Genomic DNA, 17508 nt, shown 5'->3' on the forward strand with positions numbered 1-17508 from the left:
TTTTCCCACTCGTGCAGTGGTGGGGTCGTGGGGTGCGCAAGAAGTTCGTTGACGTTGTCTTTGACAGTATTTTTATCCATTAAAACACAATTTATATAAAGTTCCGACTGAACCCTGGAATTATTAGATGATTTGCCAGCACAGCCGTTTGAAAATTTAGCTCAAGAATGGTTTGAGGGCACAGTTGCGATGCTTCCTTGGAGCTGACAAAGTGACAAAATCCAGATAAAAAAGTGAGAGTAACTATGTATTTCATAATTTTAAATTTTATGAATTTCAATTTTCACAATTGAAAACACTCATTAAATGAAAATTAGTTTTATAATGCCGTTCTCTTTTGCATTTTCTTCTATTTAAAAGTATTTTCCAAAATATTATATGAAGATGGAATTTGTGTGCGACCTAATTTCATCACAAATGTTTATGTAGCAATATTTTCTAAATTTAAGTAAATTGATTAACATATTTTTTCCAGGTGAGAAGATTTTTAGAATTAACATGGCAATCATCAGCGTTTGTCGACTGGTCAGATTAAGGACGTGGAATCAGTTTTGCGCCATTCAAAGACTTAACTCAAGTCAAATAACTACTTCTTCACCCCCACCTGGAAGTCCTGTGGCTGTGCTTCATGAGAAAATTGACAAAGGCGAGCTCATTCGAGACGACTACCAACTGCTTATCGCCGAAGAGCTGCAGAGGGTTTACCTGGACGTGCAGAGCTATCAGCCTCAAAAACCGAGCCTGCTCGGACGATGGTTCGGAGCCGAGAAGAAAATTGAGGCCCCTCAAGGGCTGTACCTGTACGGTGCTGTCGGCGGTGGCAAGACGATGTTGATGGACCTTTTCTTCAACTGCTGCAAAAGCGTCACTATGAAGCAGCGAGTCCATTTTCATGCGTTCATGCAGGATGTGCACACCCGGATCCACGAGAACAAACAACTGCAGTCACAGGCCAGTGACGGCGGCCGCACCAGCAAATCCAGATCTTACGACCCCATACCACCGGTGGCTGACTCTATCAGCAAAGAGGCCTGGCTCATCTGCTTTGATGAATTCCAAGTGAGAATCATCAATTAAATAAATTAAGATGATTTTTTTTTAAATCTTAACATTTTTTTTTAAGGTGACGGATATTGCTGATGCCATGATTTTGAAGCGCCTTTTTACAGCGCTCTTCCGTTCCGGAGTGGTCGTGGTGGCTACAAGCAACAGAGCACCGGACGACTTGTACAAAAACGGACTCCAGAGGTCCAACTTTCTGCCATTCATCGGTGTACTTAAGTCGCGCTGCAAAGTGGTCAGCCTTGATTCTGGCATTGACTACAGGCTCAAATCACTCCCTGGCAGGCAGAGGAGCTATTTTGTGTGAGTCACATTACTTTTTTTAAATGATTTTTTATTTAAATTAATTAAAAATTTCAGCAAGAAGGATTGCGAAGCAAACCTAGAAGCGGACAAAATTTTCAAATTTCTCTGTTCGATGGAGAATGACATCATTCGACCGAAAACTCTCAGGATAAAGGGCAGGAACGTTACCTTCCAGCGCACTTGTGGACAAGTGGCTGACTGTACCTTCGAGGAACTTTGTGATAGGGTAAAATTAGAGATGGTATTTGCGTATTTGTCTTTTATCTTGTTCATCTTCAGCCTTTGGGCGCCAGCGATTACTTAAAAATGGCGCACGCCTTCCACACAATCCTCATCAGAGATGTTCCTGAGCTCAGTTTGAAACTAAAATCTCAGTCCAGGCGGTTTATTACGCTCATCGACACCCTCTATGATAATCGAGTACGTTCAAATTATTCAGTCGGTAACCAATTTTGATAAAAAAGATTCTTAAAAGGTCAGGGTTGTGATCACTGCTGACGCTTCACACAAAGAGCTCTTTGTGGCTGTCCTTGATGAACATGACCACCCGGCTGACGACCACAGAGCTTTGATGGATGATCTGGGAATCAAACTTGGCTCTGTAAATTTAATTTTTGTTGTTGTTAACCTATTTTACTTATAAAAAAATAAATAGGAAAATGCCTCGGCAAGCATATTCACTGGTGAAGAGGAGCTCTTTGCCTTTGACCGGACAGTGTCCAGATTGGCTGAAATGCAGACGAGGGAATATTGGGAGCAGTGGGAAAAGCATAAGTAAAGCTTAGCTGGTTTGAGCTGTTGCAGCTGCCAAGGTAACTAGTCTTCTTCGTATTATGTTGCTAATTTGTTAAGCACAAACGTTATAAAGTTTAAATAAAAAGAGAGAATACTGTAGTTTCCTTTATATTTGATTGATATTTATTATTCCTATCTGAAATCAAAAGCTCTTCAATTCTTTGCATGCGCTCTTAAAACCTGTTTTATTATTATGGGGATACAAAAAATCTGGTAACTGGAATGCAAATCTTTTGGTCTACAGGAAAGAAGATCAATAAGTAGTTAACTTTTCGTGTTATGGTGCTTCTATTCTTCTGTTTTCACGAGATGTGGCATATTTTTTAATTTTTTAAATAATTTTTTACTTAACTGAAATTTTTTTTTAATTTTAGACATGCGAGTTAATTAATAAAAATTCATTTTAGTGTGGTTTGAAATGACTGAATTAATTTATGCTATGCATAATATTATATATTCATTTAAAATAAAATAAGTTTTAAGCTTTCCCATTAATTAATTATAATTCAATGCCACAACTCAATGATTTTCCTTTCTCAATTCCTCCTTTGAAAAAGGATCGTGCTATATTATTATCTTAAGCAAAAAATAAATTTCCAAGCTCTCTGCTATTTGGCGCTGCCATACGTGGCTAGGCCTCTCTTCGCTCCGTTCACTCCCGATGGTGGCTCCTTCTGCATTTTATTTGGTCCCCTATTCGCAGTGAAAAGACCAGTTCCGCTCAGTCTGCGCGAGGATCCCGGCTGGCTCGGTAGTGCGAACGAGAGCTTACAGGACACATACATTCAAAGCAGCGCTCACAACACAACACCTGACAGGTGAGTCACAAAAAATGCGAATTTGCTCTGCCTCTGCGGTACTCTTACATTTTACGGATAATAGTAGTGTCACTTCAACAGATTTCCTATTGACTGAGTATAATTTAAGTTGCTAATTTATCATTTTGCTCAAAATTGTTCATATTTCATATATCAGATGAAAAATATTCTATAGAAACAAAATAGTGGCGCAAAGAAAAAAGATTTGTGGTTGATAAAAATATAATTTAAATAATTTTTATTAAGGAATATTTATCATGAAATTAAATTTTATCTACTCATTCAATACTTCAAACTTCAAACAAATCCTTTTTTTTTTATAAAATTTAAAAAAAAATGGAAAACAATCGTGCGTTTATTATTTAGAAAATTTGTGGAGAAATCGTCGAAGTTTAGCAACCCTTAAATTAGATTCTCTTCAAATTAAAAAATTTCTAATTTTAATTGAAACGCTATAAATGAACACAACACAAGCTTCTTGACCCTGTGATGAAGTCACATGCACCTTGAACTATGCGTGGCAAATTATAATTAAAGCAGGTGTCCGGCAGCTGGGGATGGCATTTCCTCTGGTGTGTATATAGTTTTATTGATCCCTTGCTAGGGTGGTTCCGTGTGTGATGCATGTTTGCAAAGGGAATTGCCGGCCGGTTTGCGTCTCATGTGTACCTTCTCGGAGATAGCGAGGGTGCGTGAATCACTTGAAGAAGCACACAATTGAGAAAGGTAAGGGAGGCTGCTCGCGGGGGTGGCTTTTCCCAATATAATGGTCACGTGACCGACGTGTATGTGTGCGATCAATGAGCGCGGCCGGCACGAGGAGAAGAATCCGTCTCGCTCTCTTTCCAGGAGGGCAGGGTGGATATTTTCCACCCACCGATCTTTTCGCGAACGGCTCTGTTGCCAAACCGCCAAGGGTGTGGTTAATTTTCGCACTGAAACAAGATCTTTATCTCGTTTTTGCATTTTAAATTGTATTTCTCCACTCACCCCTTGCTTTTTCCGCAACCCTCCCTCGCAATTATTTTATTCCGCAATTTTATTTTCCCCTGCGAATTGCGGCGTTTGTTGTTGTAGCCGCGGCTCTCTTTCGCTCTCTGCCGGCGACGCGTTTTTATTAAAAGCTGAACCACCCTCGTGTGTGTGTGTTTTTTTTTCTCTCTCTTCTATTCAAGAGATGAAGAAAGATGATGAATCACCGTCACCCAAGCGCCGCACGCCCTTTCCGCGCAAGCCATAGAAATGCCCTCTCGTCCTTTTGCCATATGCGTCCGGATTAGAGATTAAAAGCAAAAGAGAACGGTTGAAAAAAGAACTCGAGGCTAATGGGGCCCTTTGGTTCATTTGCAACATGTACTAATGAATCGGCAAACAGCAATCGCTTTTAAGAAGGAAGACGAAGGGGCGCGCAAAGCCACAAAGCGTCTGCCTTGTCTGGCTGTTGTTTTTTGGCAAATGGCTTTATCAAGTCTGGTTGAAACAGACGGATTATTGTGAGGCTTCATTTTTTTTATAAATTTCAAACAAAAGATTAATTGGCTTTGAAAAAAAGTAAAACATTTTAAAGGCATTTTAAAAATTTAAAATTTCTGTTCTTTAAATTATATCAAACGGCTAATTTTTCATTCTATTTTTGCACAATATTTTGGAAAGGCATGAGTATAATTAAGCCAATTTAAACAAAAATGAGTTATCAATGAGCTGGCGTATTTCTATTTTTACTTAATGATTCCATAAATAATATTAAGAAATGAACAGTTCGTTTTTATCGCGAGCAAGATGATCCTCTCTCCTCCCCTCGATCCGTTTAGGCGCTCACGCTAATTGAAAAAAATTCAGTCCGAAATCATAAAACTAGAAACACTCGGCCGCACGAATGCAGTGCGTGCTCCAGAAATGAAGTGGATTGTATCAAAGCAAGGTATTTCCAGAGTTTATATTTGCAGCGAGCGATGCGGTTATTGTGCGCGATAACAATCAAAAGCAGCCTCTCAAATTATAATAATTACCGGCGTGAACGAATCCATATAACATGGAAATCTATGAGGCAGCAAAATATAATAGCCGGAGAGATTCTATTTTTATCCTAATAATTCCACCGAATAAAATGCACGCAAGACTTTTACCCACTTGAATTATTCCGTGCTTCGGAATTTTGTCGCGAAGCGCATTGCTTCGGAACGTTCCTCGCACACGGTTCAACGGCATATGTACAAACCCCACCTGGGCTGTCGGATAAACTCAATTCTGCTGCACTTCCTTCTGCAAAGGCACGAACACCCGGCATTTTTAATATCATTTTTATCCCCCTCACAACAACTGCAGCAGCTTTTGAAGAATTACAACGAGAGCAGCTTGCCTGTATATATTCCCTTGGACCGATTTTTTTTCTTCCTTCAATCTCATTATTGTGCCGTTTACGTCGATAAGTGCATGTTAGCTACAGTATTGCCGACGTGAAAATTGTATCGTTATGAGCAGCATAATAATAAACGCCCCATTCATCGGCAAGGACATAAAAACCGGCGGCGTGTCTCTTTTTCTGATGTCGCGTGTGCCATTATAAAAAGCCCTCGAGGATCGACGGCGGCGTTTTGTTTTGAAACAAAAAAATTTCAAAAGCTAAAAATGCGCCGTTCAAAAGAATAATTCGCAGCTCTTTACTAATTGCAGCAGCTCGTCTGTCAATGACGTGAATAAATGAAAAGGCTGCGCGACAATCATATCGCGTGCTTGCGAATTCAGGGCCTAATTTTCTAATTTCGCGTGACTGCTATATAGGGGCGGCTGATGGGAAATTTACGAATCTGCTGCCAAACGTCGGCTGTGTGGAGGGTTTTAAGCCGTAAATTATCAGTCTTTGGACGTGCCGGCGGGGAGAGGATGAAAATAAAGTGCAATTTTCCCGCTGTTAATGGCGCGAACGCAAACTGTGGGGTCAGCGTCTGGAAAATTAACAGGCAGTTCGTGCCAAATCCCATCAAATAATATAACAGACCGACCAATTCCCTTTCAAAGGCCATCAATTTTCAAAGGGGGATGAACTATTAGCCAGAAAATCATTTTTGAAAATTGGCTTGGCGGAACTTTGGCTAAATAGTTTTTCAGATAATTTAAGCCAGTGCTTTAATACACAGAAAAGAAAAGTTTGGAGTTGGGGTTCAATCTCATTAGGAGCGAGGGCAGGAAGGCGTTTTTCTTGGAAACACCCTTGCTGTCAGCCGCCGCCTTGACAGATAAAGCTGGCGATAAAAAATTCAAGAGGAAGTCGGTTCATAGAAATGTGCTGAGGCAAGCAAGGGTCCCGAAATGCAAGCTTTATCATTATTATAATAGCTCAACTGAAAAGTATTTATAAATTCATCTTTAAAATCAAATTTATTTGCAATGGCAAGAAAGTTAATAATTTTTTTTATAATTTAAAAAAATATTAAAGCCCATTGCTGACTCTTATATATTAAAATCAACTACCAAGATTTAATTGCAGTTACTTTTTGATAATTACAAAAGTTATAGCTCGTATTAGATCAAACCGTTAAATTTTTGGCACCTTTTAAACTCTCTTTGATGGTCTTGTTTCATAGATAGCAAGAAAGATTTTAACCTCTCGAAGGGATCACCTGTTTCGTTTGTGATTCTAGTATTCTTGTTTGCCCCAAAATCACCAGAAAACTTGCTTGACTGGTTAACCAGCAGTATCATCAAACATTTTACATAGACGTAAATTTTTCTATTTCTCAAAACACCATTGACGACTACTCATTTTTATTCCACTTCAAGCCTGTTAGAGCAAATGAGGGCAGGTAGAATAATATTTGAAATCCTGTCTTCCTTGCCACATTTATTACATACTTAGTGCCAGTTCCGAGCATCATCATTTTCTCCGCAGTCGCGTTTAATTTCGCCTGAAGGCGCAGCATGCGAAGGTATAGCCGAGTTCTGCACAGTTATACTCAGGGCACGCTTCAACGCGTGTTTTAATAAAGCACGCCTTTTCATATATATGTATTATTTTATATACTTTGTGCAGCTCGGCGGTCAATTATGAAATAAATGAAACGCCGCTTCCTCTTTGTACAGCTTCTTGAAAATAAAACGCCGGCGGCAAATAACCGGGTCACCTTCAAAATCGCTGAAATCGATTAATCAAACGGGAGAGATGGTCCACAAATTTTTATGGTTTTGATCGGTTTCGGGAAGTCGATACACTACCGTGCTTTTAATAGCTTGTAAAACTAAAGTTTTCGCCGTTTTTCACTTGATTCAACAAAGGCATCATTTGTATTCCTGAAGTTCGGGCCATAAAATTAAGGATTGCTTACAAAAAAAACATAAATAATTATGAATTAAATAATGATGGCTTCTTTCATTGAAATGTATTATTTTTTCATCTTGCCTTTGATTATTAATAATTTTCTTCTATCTTTATACAATAAAATATATATTATTGCTAAAAGAAGTAATATATTTTACAAAAATATTTATAAATTATTAAAAAACTGAAAAAAAAACTTGATAATACTTTATAGAATTTCAAGATAAATTAATTATTTTCTCTAATGTAGTTGGTAAGGGTTTGAATTTAATTAATATATTTTGTTTAATTTCTAATTTGTTTTATTAAATTGATTCAATTATCATAACTTGAGGCGTTCTTTTTATTGGATTTAATTTGTGTTCATCAGACTGATTTAGCTTTTAATTTAAAACTTAACTTTTTTAAATAAATAAATTTTTACCTGGAATACTTAAAATTATAAATGTAAAATTGTCTACGTATATTTTCATTTAATTCAAAATTTTCTTACTCCATAAATCATATGTTTTAATGGTGCAGTTTGAACGCCTGCTTGTTGCACTCACACGAGATCTGAAGTGCACGTTCGAAATCTGTTTGATCTCATTGTCGAGTATTTGAGAGTCTCTCTTGTGCAGAATGTAGTCCGCGACGACGACGCTGCTTTTTCCTCTGCGCGAGAGAGGATGTTGCTTTTGCTTCCACGTGCGACCATGTGGCCCTTCCACATAAACACACGCAGTAAAAAAAAAAACGCGTCGTAATTGCACTTTTTTCTCACCGCCCCCTTGCATGCAGATTTCAGCGACGCTCAACGAATATTATTTTATTATGGTGGCGCACTAGAATTTACTATCTTTTTTTTTATTAAATGGCCCATAGGAAGAGAAAATTATTCTGCCAGGCCATAAACTTCTTTTCTCCCTCTTCGGTCTTTATGAATTTAATTCGTCCGCAGCGGCGGCTAGAAAATTCGATTTGCGAGAAGTAATTTCCTGTGCGAATTTGATTAAAAATGGTTTAATTTAATTCTCCTCTTCACATTCATACAAAAGCTCTCCCCCATGCACTTAGCGAAACACACGTTTCAGCATGTTTGTCGCTCTCTCGCGCATATCGCTGTATAATTATACCCGGTGCGGGTGAAATGGAAATGAGCTTTGCACGAGCTAGGGGATTATCCCGTTGGTCCGAAAAATACACACGTGTCCCTCCTGTATCGTAATTTAAATCGTCGAAAGTCATGGCTGCTCAACAAAAGCAGTGAAAGTATTCAAAGTGAGGGGATGTTTGCTCCGAACGCAAGGGTCGGAACTGAAAATTTACAGGGGGCTGTGACCGCGTGCGTGATTCCGAGAAGCCGATCATTATTTGCTGCGTGACTTCCACCCCCCACCTCTGAGTTGAAGAACCTGCACTACTTTTTTCCAGGGGAATTTTCCAGAAGAATTTACTTACTAAAATTTCCATTACTATTTTTGGTCCGTCTCACGTTTTTCTTAAAACAACTATTATTTCACAAAAAGTATAAAATTGAACAAATTTGCTGATCAACGATCAATCTGTTTTTCGCATAGTTTCAATTTTGATGGCATAAGCAATCTAAGATTTTGGCGGATTAGATTATTTGCATTATTTTTATATGAAACATTAAAGTTAAAATTTCAGTGGCAAAATGTTTTAATTTAGAAGAACTGCAGTTTGTTTGGCTAATGAATTTAATAATTTTTGAAGACATTTTCGTCAAGAAAAATATCTATATTAATTAATAATAAAAAAATGATTAAAATATTAGAATTTTAAGTATGTAAGGCATTGAAAAAAAATAACCAAAAAATTATAGTTTCATTTATGAATAATTATAGTGTTTAAATTAAAATTAGACTTCAAAATAAATTATTGCAAAGATTTTTTCTTTATTCTTTTTCTTGAAATTCATCTTTGAACCCAAGAAGCGCCCTTGAATTGATCTTGAAGAACGAGGCGCTGTTCGTTCTCTGAATCTTTGGCAATAAATTTCAATCAGCTATCGCAAAATCCTCTCAGAGAAACCAGTTTCAAGCTGGAATTGCTTCAAAGCCGTGAGTTTATAACTTAATGCCACCATTCCCTTAACAAAAAAGGCAACTTTTTGTAGTCAAATAACAATTCGAGCTCGCATAATGAAAGCCGCAGGGCGCAATTTCTGCGGAATAAATCACACAATGCGGCGAATGATGAGAGCTGGAATATAGCAATGCCGGGGCAAACACGGGCGAAATGCAGACACTCTACGTACAGTACCAATTGGTACGTGTAGCCATGGCAACCGCCGCGTCGAATCAATACAGCTGCATAATGTAGAGGCCCAGCTGTGGATGCACAACAATCGTTTATACGCTGCCCTCGCTAGCCGGCTGACAATGAGTGAGAATGAAAGCTGCTCATCCCCTAGATTGTCAGAAACAATTAGCACGCGTTCCTTTCAAATATATTATTGATTTCCAGTCAAAATCAGACAACAAATAAAAAATAATTAAACAGGTAAATTTTTTATTTGGGTTCAAAACTCTAAACCGATGCTTATTTTAGCTGTAAAATTAAAAATTTCTTCTCAAATTGTATTTTATTATTTAAAATTGTTTTATTAGTGGAAAATTCTAATTAATATCAATTTTTATTTAATAATTATGTAATATGGCAGTTTATACTGAATGGAATGTAATAAATTTATTTAAAAAAGCGCCTCTAAAATGGCCTTATCTTGTAATATGACTTTTTTGTTACAAATTTCTAGTAAAATTACCAAATATTTTGCCACAAAAATGATCTAAATTTTTATGGAGTTAATAACAAAATTTCATTCTTTGTTCTCAGAATTATGAACGGCGTCAACGGAGGTGTCAACGGCCACTCCGAGCTCGGCTTGGAGCGCGGCTGTTGGACCATCGGACTGATCAACGCGCAGTTTAAATACTTGACGGCCGAGACGTTCGGCTTCAAGATCAACGCGAACGGCGCCTCGCTCAAGAAGAAGCAGATCTGGACGCTGGAGCCGTCCGGCGACGGCGACACCATCTGTCTGCGCTCGCACTTGGACAAGTACTTGGCCGTCGACACGTTCGGCAACGTGACCTGCGACAACGGCGAGAAAGACGTGGGCAGCAAGTTTGAGATTTCCATCTCGCCCTCCGGCGGCCGCTGGGCTCTGAGGAATGTGGCCCGCGGTTACTTCCTCGGCGCCGGCTCCGACAAACTCAGCTGCACTGCCAAAGCTCCAGGTTTGTTCTAAAATTTGTTGCATTTTTTGTGCATATCTAAAATTTTACAAGTCTTTAAACAATAGTTAAAAAATAAATTAAAACAATTAAGTCATTTCAAGGCGCAAATTGAAAAAAAAAATCATTGTGGATTAAGTACTTCACAAGCAAATTTTGAATATGGATCCCTATTCAATTATCTCGAGATAATAATAATTTTTTAAACCTTGAGCACATACATAATGTGTATTAATTTCAAATTTAATTAGACTGGTGAAAAGTTCTTTTTTTATTAAATCCGTTCTAAAGCTCATTCTGACAATGGATCTTTCCTGGATCTTTCTATGAATTTTGTCATTCGTTTGAGATAAAGAAAAAAATAAATGTTTTGGAATTTTCACAAATTGTCTTTGTTGAGATTTATAGACTCTGTATTTAAGATTAAATTCTAAATCTAAACTTGATTTTGAGATTAGCTATAGACTACTTAAAATTGTTCAATGGTAAATTCAACTTTTCAATGAATTTATGAAGAGGAAATTAAATAAAATTATCAGTATTCTTATTTTCCTTAAAGCTTTGTCCAGGCTTTTCTATTATTTACAAACGACTTTGCCTGCGACCATCAAACAAACTTTGAGCACACTGACTGCGACTATTATGAGATAAACTTAAAAAACGTTTATCAGAAAAAAAAAATTAACTTTGCTTCAAATTAAAGTTTTATTAATTTAGTGGAAAAAAAACTTAGAAATAATTGTAATTATTAAATGTTTATTTTTATTACAATATTATATATTATAAAAATTTTTAATGATTTTTTTTTTATTTCATACAATTCTATACTAAACTTGCTCTTGTCATTTTAAATTGTAATTTAAAAAAAAAACATCGGTTAAAGAAAATCGATCAAATTAAATCATAGTGATTTAAAAATGTGCCTGGAAAAAAGTTGTAAAAATTTTTAAATATTTTGACTGTTGGTAGCAGTTTGACAGAAACATTGAGATCAGTAATGTCTCTGAGAAGATATTTTGCTTTAAATGCTTTATCTTATATTCAATATCTTATATATTTATCATAAAAATTAACAAGAAGTGATTCAAAAATAAATTTAAAATAAAAAACAGGTGATGCCGAGCTGTGGACAGTGCACTTGGCCGCTCGTCCGCAAGTGACTCTGCGCTCGATCGGCCGCAAGCGATTCGCACACCTGTCCGAGGGCCAGGACGAGATCCACGTGGACGCGAACGTGCCGTGGGGCGAGGACACGCTGTTCACCCTCGAGTTCCGCGACGACAAGTACGCGGTGCACTCGTGCAACAACCGCTACCTGCACCGCGAGGGCAAACTCGTGTCCACGTGCGGCCGCGACTGTCTCTTCTCGGCCGAGTACCACGGCGGCTTCCTGGCCCTGCGCGACTCGGCCGGCTACTACCTTTCGCCCATCGGCTCAAAGGCCATCCTCAAGAGCCGCTCGCAGTCCGTCACCAAGGACGAACTCTTCTCGCTCGAAGATTCGCCACCGCAGGCCAGCTTCGTCGCCTCTCTCAACGCCCGATACGTCTCTGTCAAGCAGGGTGAGTACTTTTCCAATTTATTTCATTATCTAATATTTGTCTGGAAATCCATCTTCTGCAAAAGCTGAATTATTAAAAAAAAAAAAAAAAAAAAACAATTGATTTTGGAATCCAAATTATAATTTAGTTAAAAAATTAACATGGACTTTATCCATATAAACATTTATTAATGCATTTAGAATGGATTTCGGCAAGTTTTGGACGAAAATGCTTCTTGCTTATGAGTTTAAAATGATTGAATACAAATTTTAAAAATTGTGTTTGTTAGATTTCAAAGCCAAGAAAATTAAAAAAAAAAAAAATTATAGACGGCCGGATTAATTTGATGATGATTTTACTTCTGCGTTAATGGTATTCATTGGCATTAGTTGGTATTAATTTTTATATTTAAATCTAAATATAAATCAGAAGAAGAAAAATTTAAATTGAGGGATTAATGAAAGGATGGAGACTTTGGAGGCTAATAATTTTTTACCAGGCCAGTCCCCATTAAATGACAATTTCACAAAATAAATATCAAATGACAAAAATTAAGTTGCAGCATTAAAAAAAAAACAATGCATACTTAGCTTGAACTGATGATTAAAATTATTATTATTATTATTGTTGTTTGATCTTCTAAGGGATTTATCAAAAATATTTGTTGGTGTAAATTCAATAAAGATCAAATTTAAATAATTTAAAAAATTGCTACAACTTGCAAATTGAAGAGGTTTGCAAAACTCGAGGTGCAAATTACCTAAATAAACACACTCAGCCTCTTAAAAGCACTCTCATCAAAACGGTTCTGCGCAATTTAATTTATGCAAACTGCCGAATGAGAAAGCAGCAGAAAAAAAGTATGCTACTTTTGAAGGTGCCAGCCGCGTTCATGAATTTTCGTTTGAAAGAGCGTACGGTAGGGTAATCGCCTAACGAACCGACGTATGGAGTGCGAGCCACTCGCAGTGGCAGCGGCGCCATTAATTAAATTTTTAACAAGTTCAAGGCTCCGCATCTTGCCGAACAATGAACGTGGTGCTCGCTTTTCACATGCAGAGAGCGCGACCGCGCGTGAGTTACTGAAAAACATAAATGAATGGAGATAATTAAAGAAGAAACCAAAAATTGCGGAGGAAGTCCAAATTTTTAGCAAACCAATGAAAGCACAAATTTCCAAATTAATTTATTTTTCAATGTAAATTTCAGTTTATCAAATTAAAAAAAAAAAAATATGAGGAAATATCTCACGAATAGATAATTTTTTAAGAGATGTTGACATAATTTGGTTGAATTTCTTGGATTTATTTGTTCTTCTTTTGTTTTTATCTTGCAGAATATTAATTTTTTGTTTAACCTATAAAGAGTTAAAAATGCTTGTAATTTTTTTCTGCTCGAATGTTAAAATTTTAGGAAAATTTAAAATATCATTAATTTTATTTCAAATGTTTACACTATACTTAAATGTTAATTGCGACCTTCTCTGCTAAAATTTGAACCTTTTTATATAAAAAAAAATAATAATAAATAAAATTTCAACAATTTTATTTCCTCGATCAAAATATTGATCCATTGATCAATATAAAACAGGAATGTGATAGATGGATTCCATTTGTATTTCAATAGTTGAAGGGAGACGCATGCGAGAGACGTCGACGTCCGTGAATAAACGCGCAGAATGATAGATGGTGGCCCGGCGGTGGCTCCGAGCGGAGAGCACTCGTGCGAAACCACACAAGATTTTTATTCGTGTGCATGTTTTCCGGAGGCCGTCAGCAATATGCTATAATATTGCTGCGGGAACTTTTTTTTTCAAACTGCATCTCTCGCGCGCGTGCATTTTCCGCTGCCGTGTAAATGGAAAGGATGAGTTTGCATTCCTGTTGGCCCCAGAGTTATTTCTCTTTGTCCGCTTTATGCTGCTGCGTTCCTCCGCTGTGGTTTATTATCAACTCGGAATATATATTTCACTTAATTATTTCCAGAGTCAATTAAGTGGTGCGTCGAGCGTGCTTTCTTGTTTCTCTCTTTGGCCAGATGTGTGTGGTTGCAATTAATCTGCGTTCGTTTCAGCGTTTCACTGGTTTGACCGGAAACATATAAATCAAAATATAAAAAGGTCCATTAAAGACTTTTAACATTTCTTTTTGTTGAAATAGAAAGAAATGTGGAATGATTTGACTGGTTTGAATTTTGGAACAACTTAGAACAAATCAAACCAATCAAATCATTTCATATTTCTTTTTATTTGAAACAAATTTTAAAAATTCAAAATCAATAACTTTTAAGCATTAAATTTGTTATAAATCTGAAAAAAGCTTATTTTTATGTATTTTTATTTTTTCTTATTTTTTATAATTTTTTATTAATTATATTTTTATTTTTTTGAAATAATTTTAGGAATTTTAGCAAACAATTTTAAAAAAAACTTGAAGCAATTTTTTTTAAATTCAAGAGTAGGTAATTTTTTTTTTATAAATTTTCCACTTTACATAAATTGAAGCATAACAATTATAATATTGAAATATATATTATCTTGAATTGAACTTGAACTTATTTTATTTGACTTTTAAAAAGTTTTTATTTTCACTCATTATGATTTTACTTGCAATGTTTTTGGTTCAAATTAGAACGGATAATATTATCATTTTAACCATTCAAAAAATTATTTTTTTATTATGAAAAACGAATAAAATAGTTAAAGAAAAATAATGAATAGGGAATTTATAATAAATGTTGCCATGAAATACCACTTACAATTAGCATAACTAAATTTTATCGATCCAAAGTGTTTTAAATTTTCTATGTAGTTAAAAGTGGGTGGACTCGCTTTAAATCCAGTAAGATGTGTGCCAATGTCAATGGAAATAAATCAGCTGAATGCGGCGTAGAGGCGGTGATCCCCTGGCGACTATGCAATTAACGTGTTTTTTTTGTCGCACTTCCGTTCGCCGCCGCTTTGTTGTGTCGCTCTTTTTATTATCCTGTTCGTTCCCATCATGGAAGAAGGACAAAAGGTACTTGTGATGACATTAAACGATAACGAACGTTTTCCACTTTTTCGCGCGTGCAATGCTTCCTTTTTTGAGTACATTTTTTCCCATATCGTACTTTTTGGAGATTTACATCTTCGAAGGTTATTAGGTGATGAAGCGAATATCAAAAGTTAATTTTTTGTTGTATTAGTAACAGTTGATTAACCGGTGCTAACGTGTCAAATTCATCAGCTGCCGTGTTTAATCCTGTTCGTCGCCATTTTTGCACCGAAAATTGCAATTTAATGATGCAATTAAGGCGAATGAAATTATTTGCTCTTGCACCGCGGGAGTTTTTATTCCTTTGTGAATTTCATTTGGTGCCAACGTCAGCGTGCAAAAATTTCAATTAATGCTCGCCTGGCTGAGTCTGTACCGCGCCTTTGACTTATTATTACTCGGCAAAATCACTGCCGCGCGCATTTGAGCGAATCATCCGCTAATTATCTCCTTTTTTCTTCCGTCGCCAGGGTAAAATGATGAAAGCAATGAAAAATCTCGTTTACAAGGCGTGAATACCGCGGCGAACGATTTACCCTTGACTGTGCACCCATACGTGCTATAGATATATTTTTAGCGGTTTAAGAAGCAAGGCGTGTGCCGCCTTTTTGAAAGGGGCCCCCTTGTATTATTTGGCCTGTCACAAAAACTCCTGCCGAGATTTCGTTCGGTTCGTTCGCACGTGCTTTTGCATTTCGACGCTCAGCACATGGGGCTCGTCGTCTGGCTGGCTGCGCCCGTCGTGGCAGGAAATTGGGGACGAAAAATACAACTGATGGAAAAACGTGTGGCGTTGTTAATTTTTTCTTAAATCTGTTCAGTGTGTATTTGTTTCAAATCTTAATACATAATAAAAAAATCTTTAATGATTAATCTTACTAAACATCATAAATCTAAAATAATGTTGTGATATTAAAATGTTAATGTTTATTATAGTGTCCTTTCCACTTAACTGGATGAATTAAGATCATCTTAAATCATAATGGATATATATGGTTTGAATGACTAAGTAAATAAATTAGAAAGTTAAACTAGAAAATAATAAAATAAACTTTGGTTATAGAGTTATTGAATTAATATTAAGTAATGATAATAGAATTGAAAAATAATATTAAATTATTAGTTAATCAATTTAATTATGAATTATGTTTTAATTTAACTTAATATTAAAAAACAAAATAAGTTTTGTTTTATTACGTTAAATTGTTAATTTATTTTATAAAATTTGTTTAGCTTATGAAAATAATTTCTAACTGCTCCACTTTTTTGCAAGGGAAATTTGCTCATTTGCAAATTAGTTGTCCAATCATGACAGCGAGAAAAATTAATTAATTTCACGGCCGTGAAATCAGTTTAATTACGCATTTGACCATATGCTCTTTTTTCGCGTCCGTAAGCATAGGAACAAAATTCTAAATTCGTTTTTTTTTTCGCGCAGTGCCAATTAACCACCGATGTGTCTCTCGCGCACACAAAACGCGCCACGCCAATTTGCCCGTTCTAAGAGTGCAGACCAATTAAGAGAGGCAAGGAGCAAAACAAATATATACGCGCGTATCCGACACAGATACCTTTGAATTTGCCCTGACGTGTGAGAGAAAGAAAGCAAGGAAGATCTGTGCATTCTCTCCACGGATTCCACCCGTCGGAAAGAGAAAAGCATTATATATTTGACTATTGGATTATTTTCTCGGCCGGTAAATCACTCGGACATACTCGTCGATGTGTACAGAGGAAGGAAATTTTACGCCGAGATAAAATCTGCAGACCCATTGTTTTCGGCGCCAAGTGCGAAATTTTTATTCAAAGCAAGAGTGCGTGTGTGTTTGCACTCATGTTTTATTCATGAGGCATGAGAAAATTTACCGCGCTCAGAATTTACAAATTAATACAAAGTGGAAAAGTACTTTTCTTCAGGAGACTTTCTTTGGGAATAATATTTTCACCAAAATACAAAAAATAAATGGAAGCTCAAATTTGAGTTGAAATCTCCCAGGTAAAACTATTTTAAAGCAAAAGTCTAAAAGTATTTGAAGGGAAACCGATTTTAAAATTTTTTAAAATTATCATGGAAATGATTTGCAAAGATGGAAAAGCTTTTTAAATGAAAATTTTATATTTCCTTGTCAAAAATCACTTCAATACAAAAGTTTTTAGTTTTTAATGAAATTTTTATTAACTAACAAGCAGCAACATTAGATTAACAATCTTATTTAAAAATATATGTAAATATATCAATAAATATGACTCATAAAATTTAAGAAAAATCTAAAACTTGTCGCAAAGTATAAAAGTAAAAAAAATCTCTTTTAGAATGGAAACATCAGACTTATTAGACTTTGACGGATCCTTGGTGGCAGCTGCCGAGCATTTTGGAAGGGCGCTCGTGATAAATGT

At 36.2% G+C, this 17508-nt stretch overlaps 2 protein-coding genes across 3 annotated transcripts in view; both read left to right on the forward strand.

Annotated features, from left to right (window-relative positions):
* Nucleotides 1–2963, forward strand: LOC132193640 (putative ATPase N2B). Of its 2 annotated transcripts, XM_059614425.1 has the most exons (8): nt 1–233; nt 476–1059; nt 1124–1365; nt 1423–1594; nt 1648–1788; nt 1844–1969; nt 2024–2180; nt 2867–2963. In XM_059614425.1, exons 2-7 carry the CDS (start codon nt 499–501, stop codon nt 2144–2146), a joined length of 1365 nt encoding a protein of 454 aa, XP_059470408.1. In that variant the 5' UTR covers nt 1–233; nt 476–498; the 3' UTR covers nt 2147–2180; nt 2867–2963. The 2 variants fall into 2 exon arrangements, with proteins under 2 accessions (XP_059470408.1, XP_059470407.1); XM_059614424.1 differs by lacking the exon at nt 2867–2963 and having other exon boundaries at nt 2024–2274.
* The window catches only part of LOC132193639 (protein singed), a 25241-nt gene continuing 10606 nt past the window's right edge, over nt 2874–17508 (forward strand). The window contains exons 1-3 of the mRNA XM_059614423.1: nt 2874–2981; nt 10135–10538; nt 11648–12097. Of these exons, the coding sequence (XP_059470406.1) occupies nt 10139–10538; nt 11648–12097 (850 nt within the window). The 5' untranslated portion in view covers nt 2874–2981; nt 10135–10138. The remainder of the gene's footprint in view (nt 2982–10134; nt 10539–11647; nt 12098–17508) is intronic.

The sequence above is a fragment of the Neocloeon triangulifer genome, unplaced genomic scaffold (assembly GCF_031216515.1).
Source record: "Neocloeon triangulifer isolate White Clay Creek 2 clone unplaced genomic scaffold, ASM3121651v1 ptg000004l, whole genome shotgun sequence".
NCBI lineage: Eukaryota > Metazoa > Arthropoda > Insecta > Ephemeroptera > Baetidae > Neocloeon > Neocloeon triangulifer.

Excerpts from the sequence above, each read along its gene's own strand:
- LOC132193640 (XM_059614425.1), top strand. The coding sequence starts at position 499 with ATGGCAATCATCAGCGTTTGTCGACTGGTCAGATTAAGGACGTGGAAT. Across the intron at positions 1,366-1,422 it reads AGGCAGAGGAGCTATTTTGT|CAAGAAGGATTGCGAAGCAA; the intron begins GTGAGTCACATT and ends TAAAAATTTCAG. Across the intron at positions 1,595-1,647 it reads TCGAGGAACTTTGTGATAGG|CCTTTGGGCGCCAGCGATTA; the intron begins GTAAAATTAGAG and ends GTTCATCTTCAG.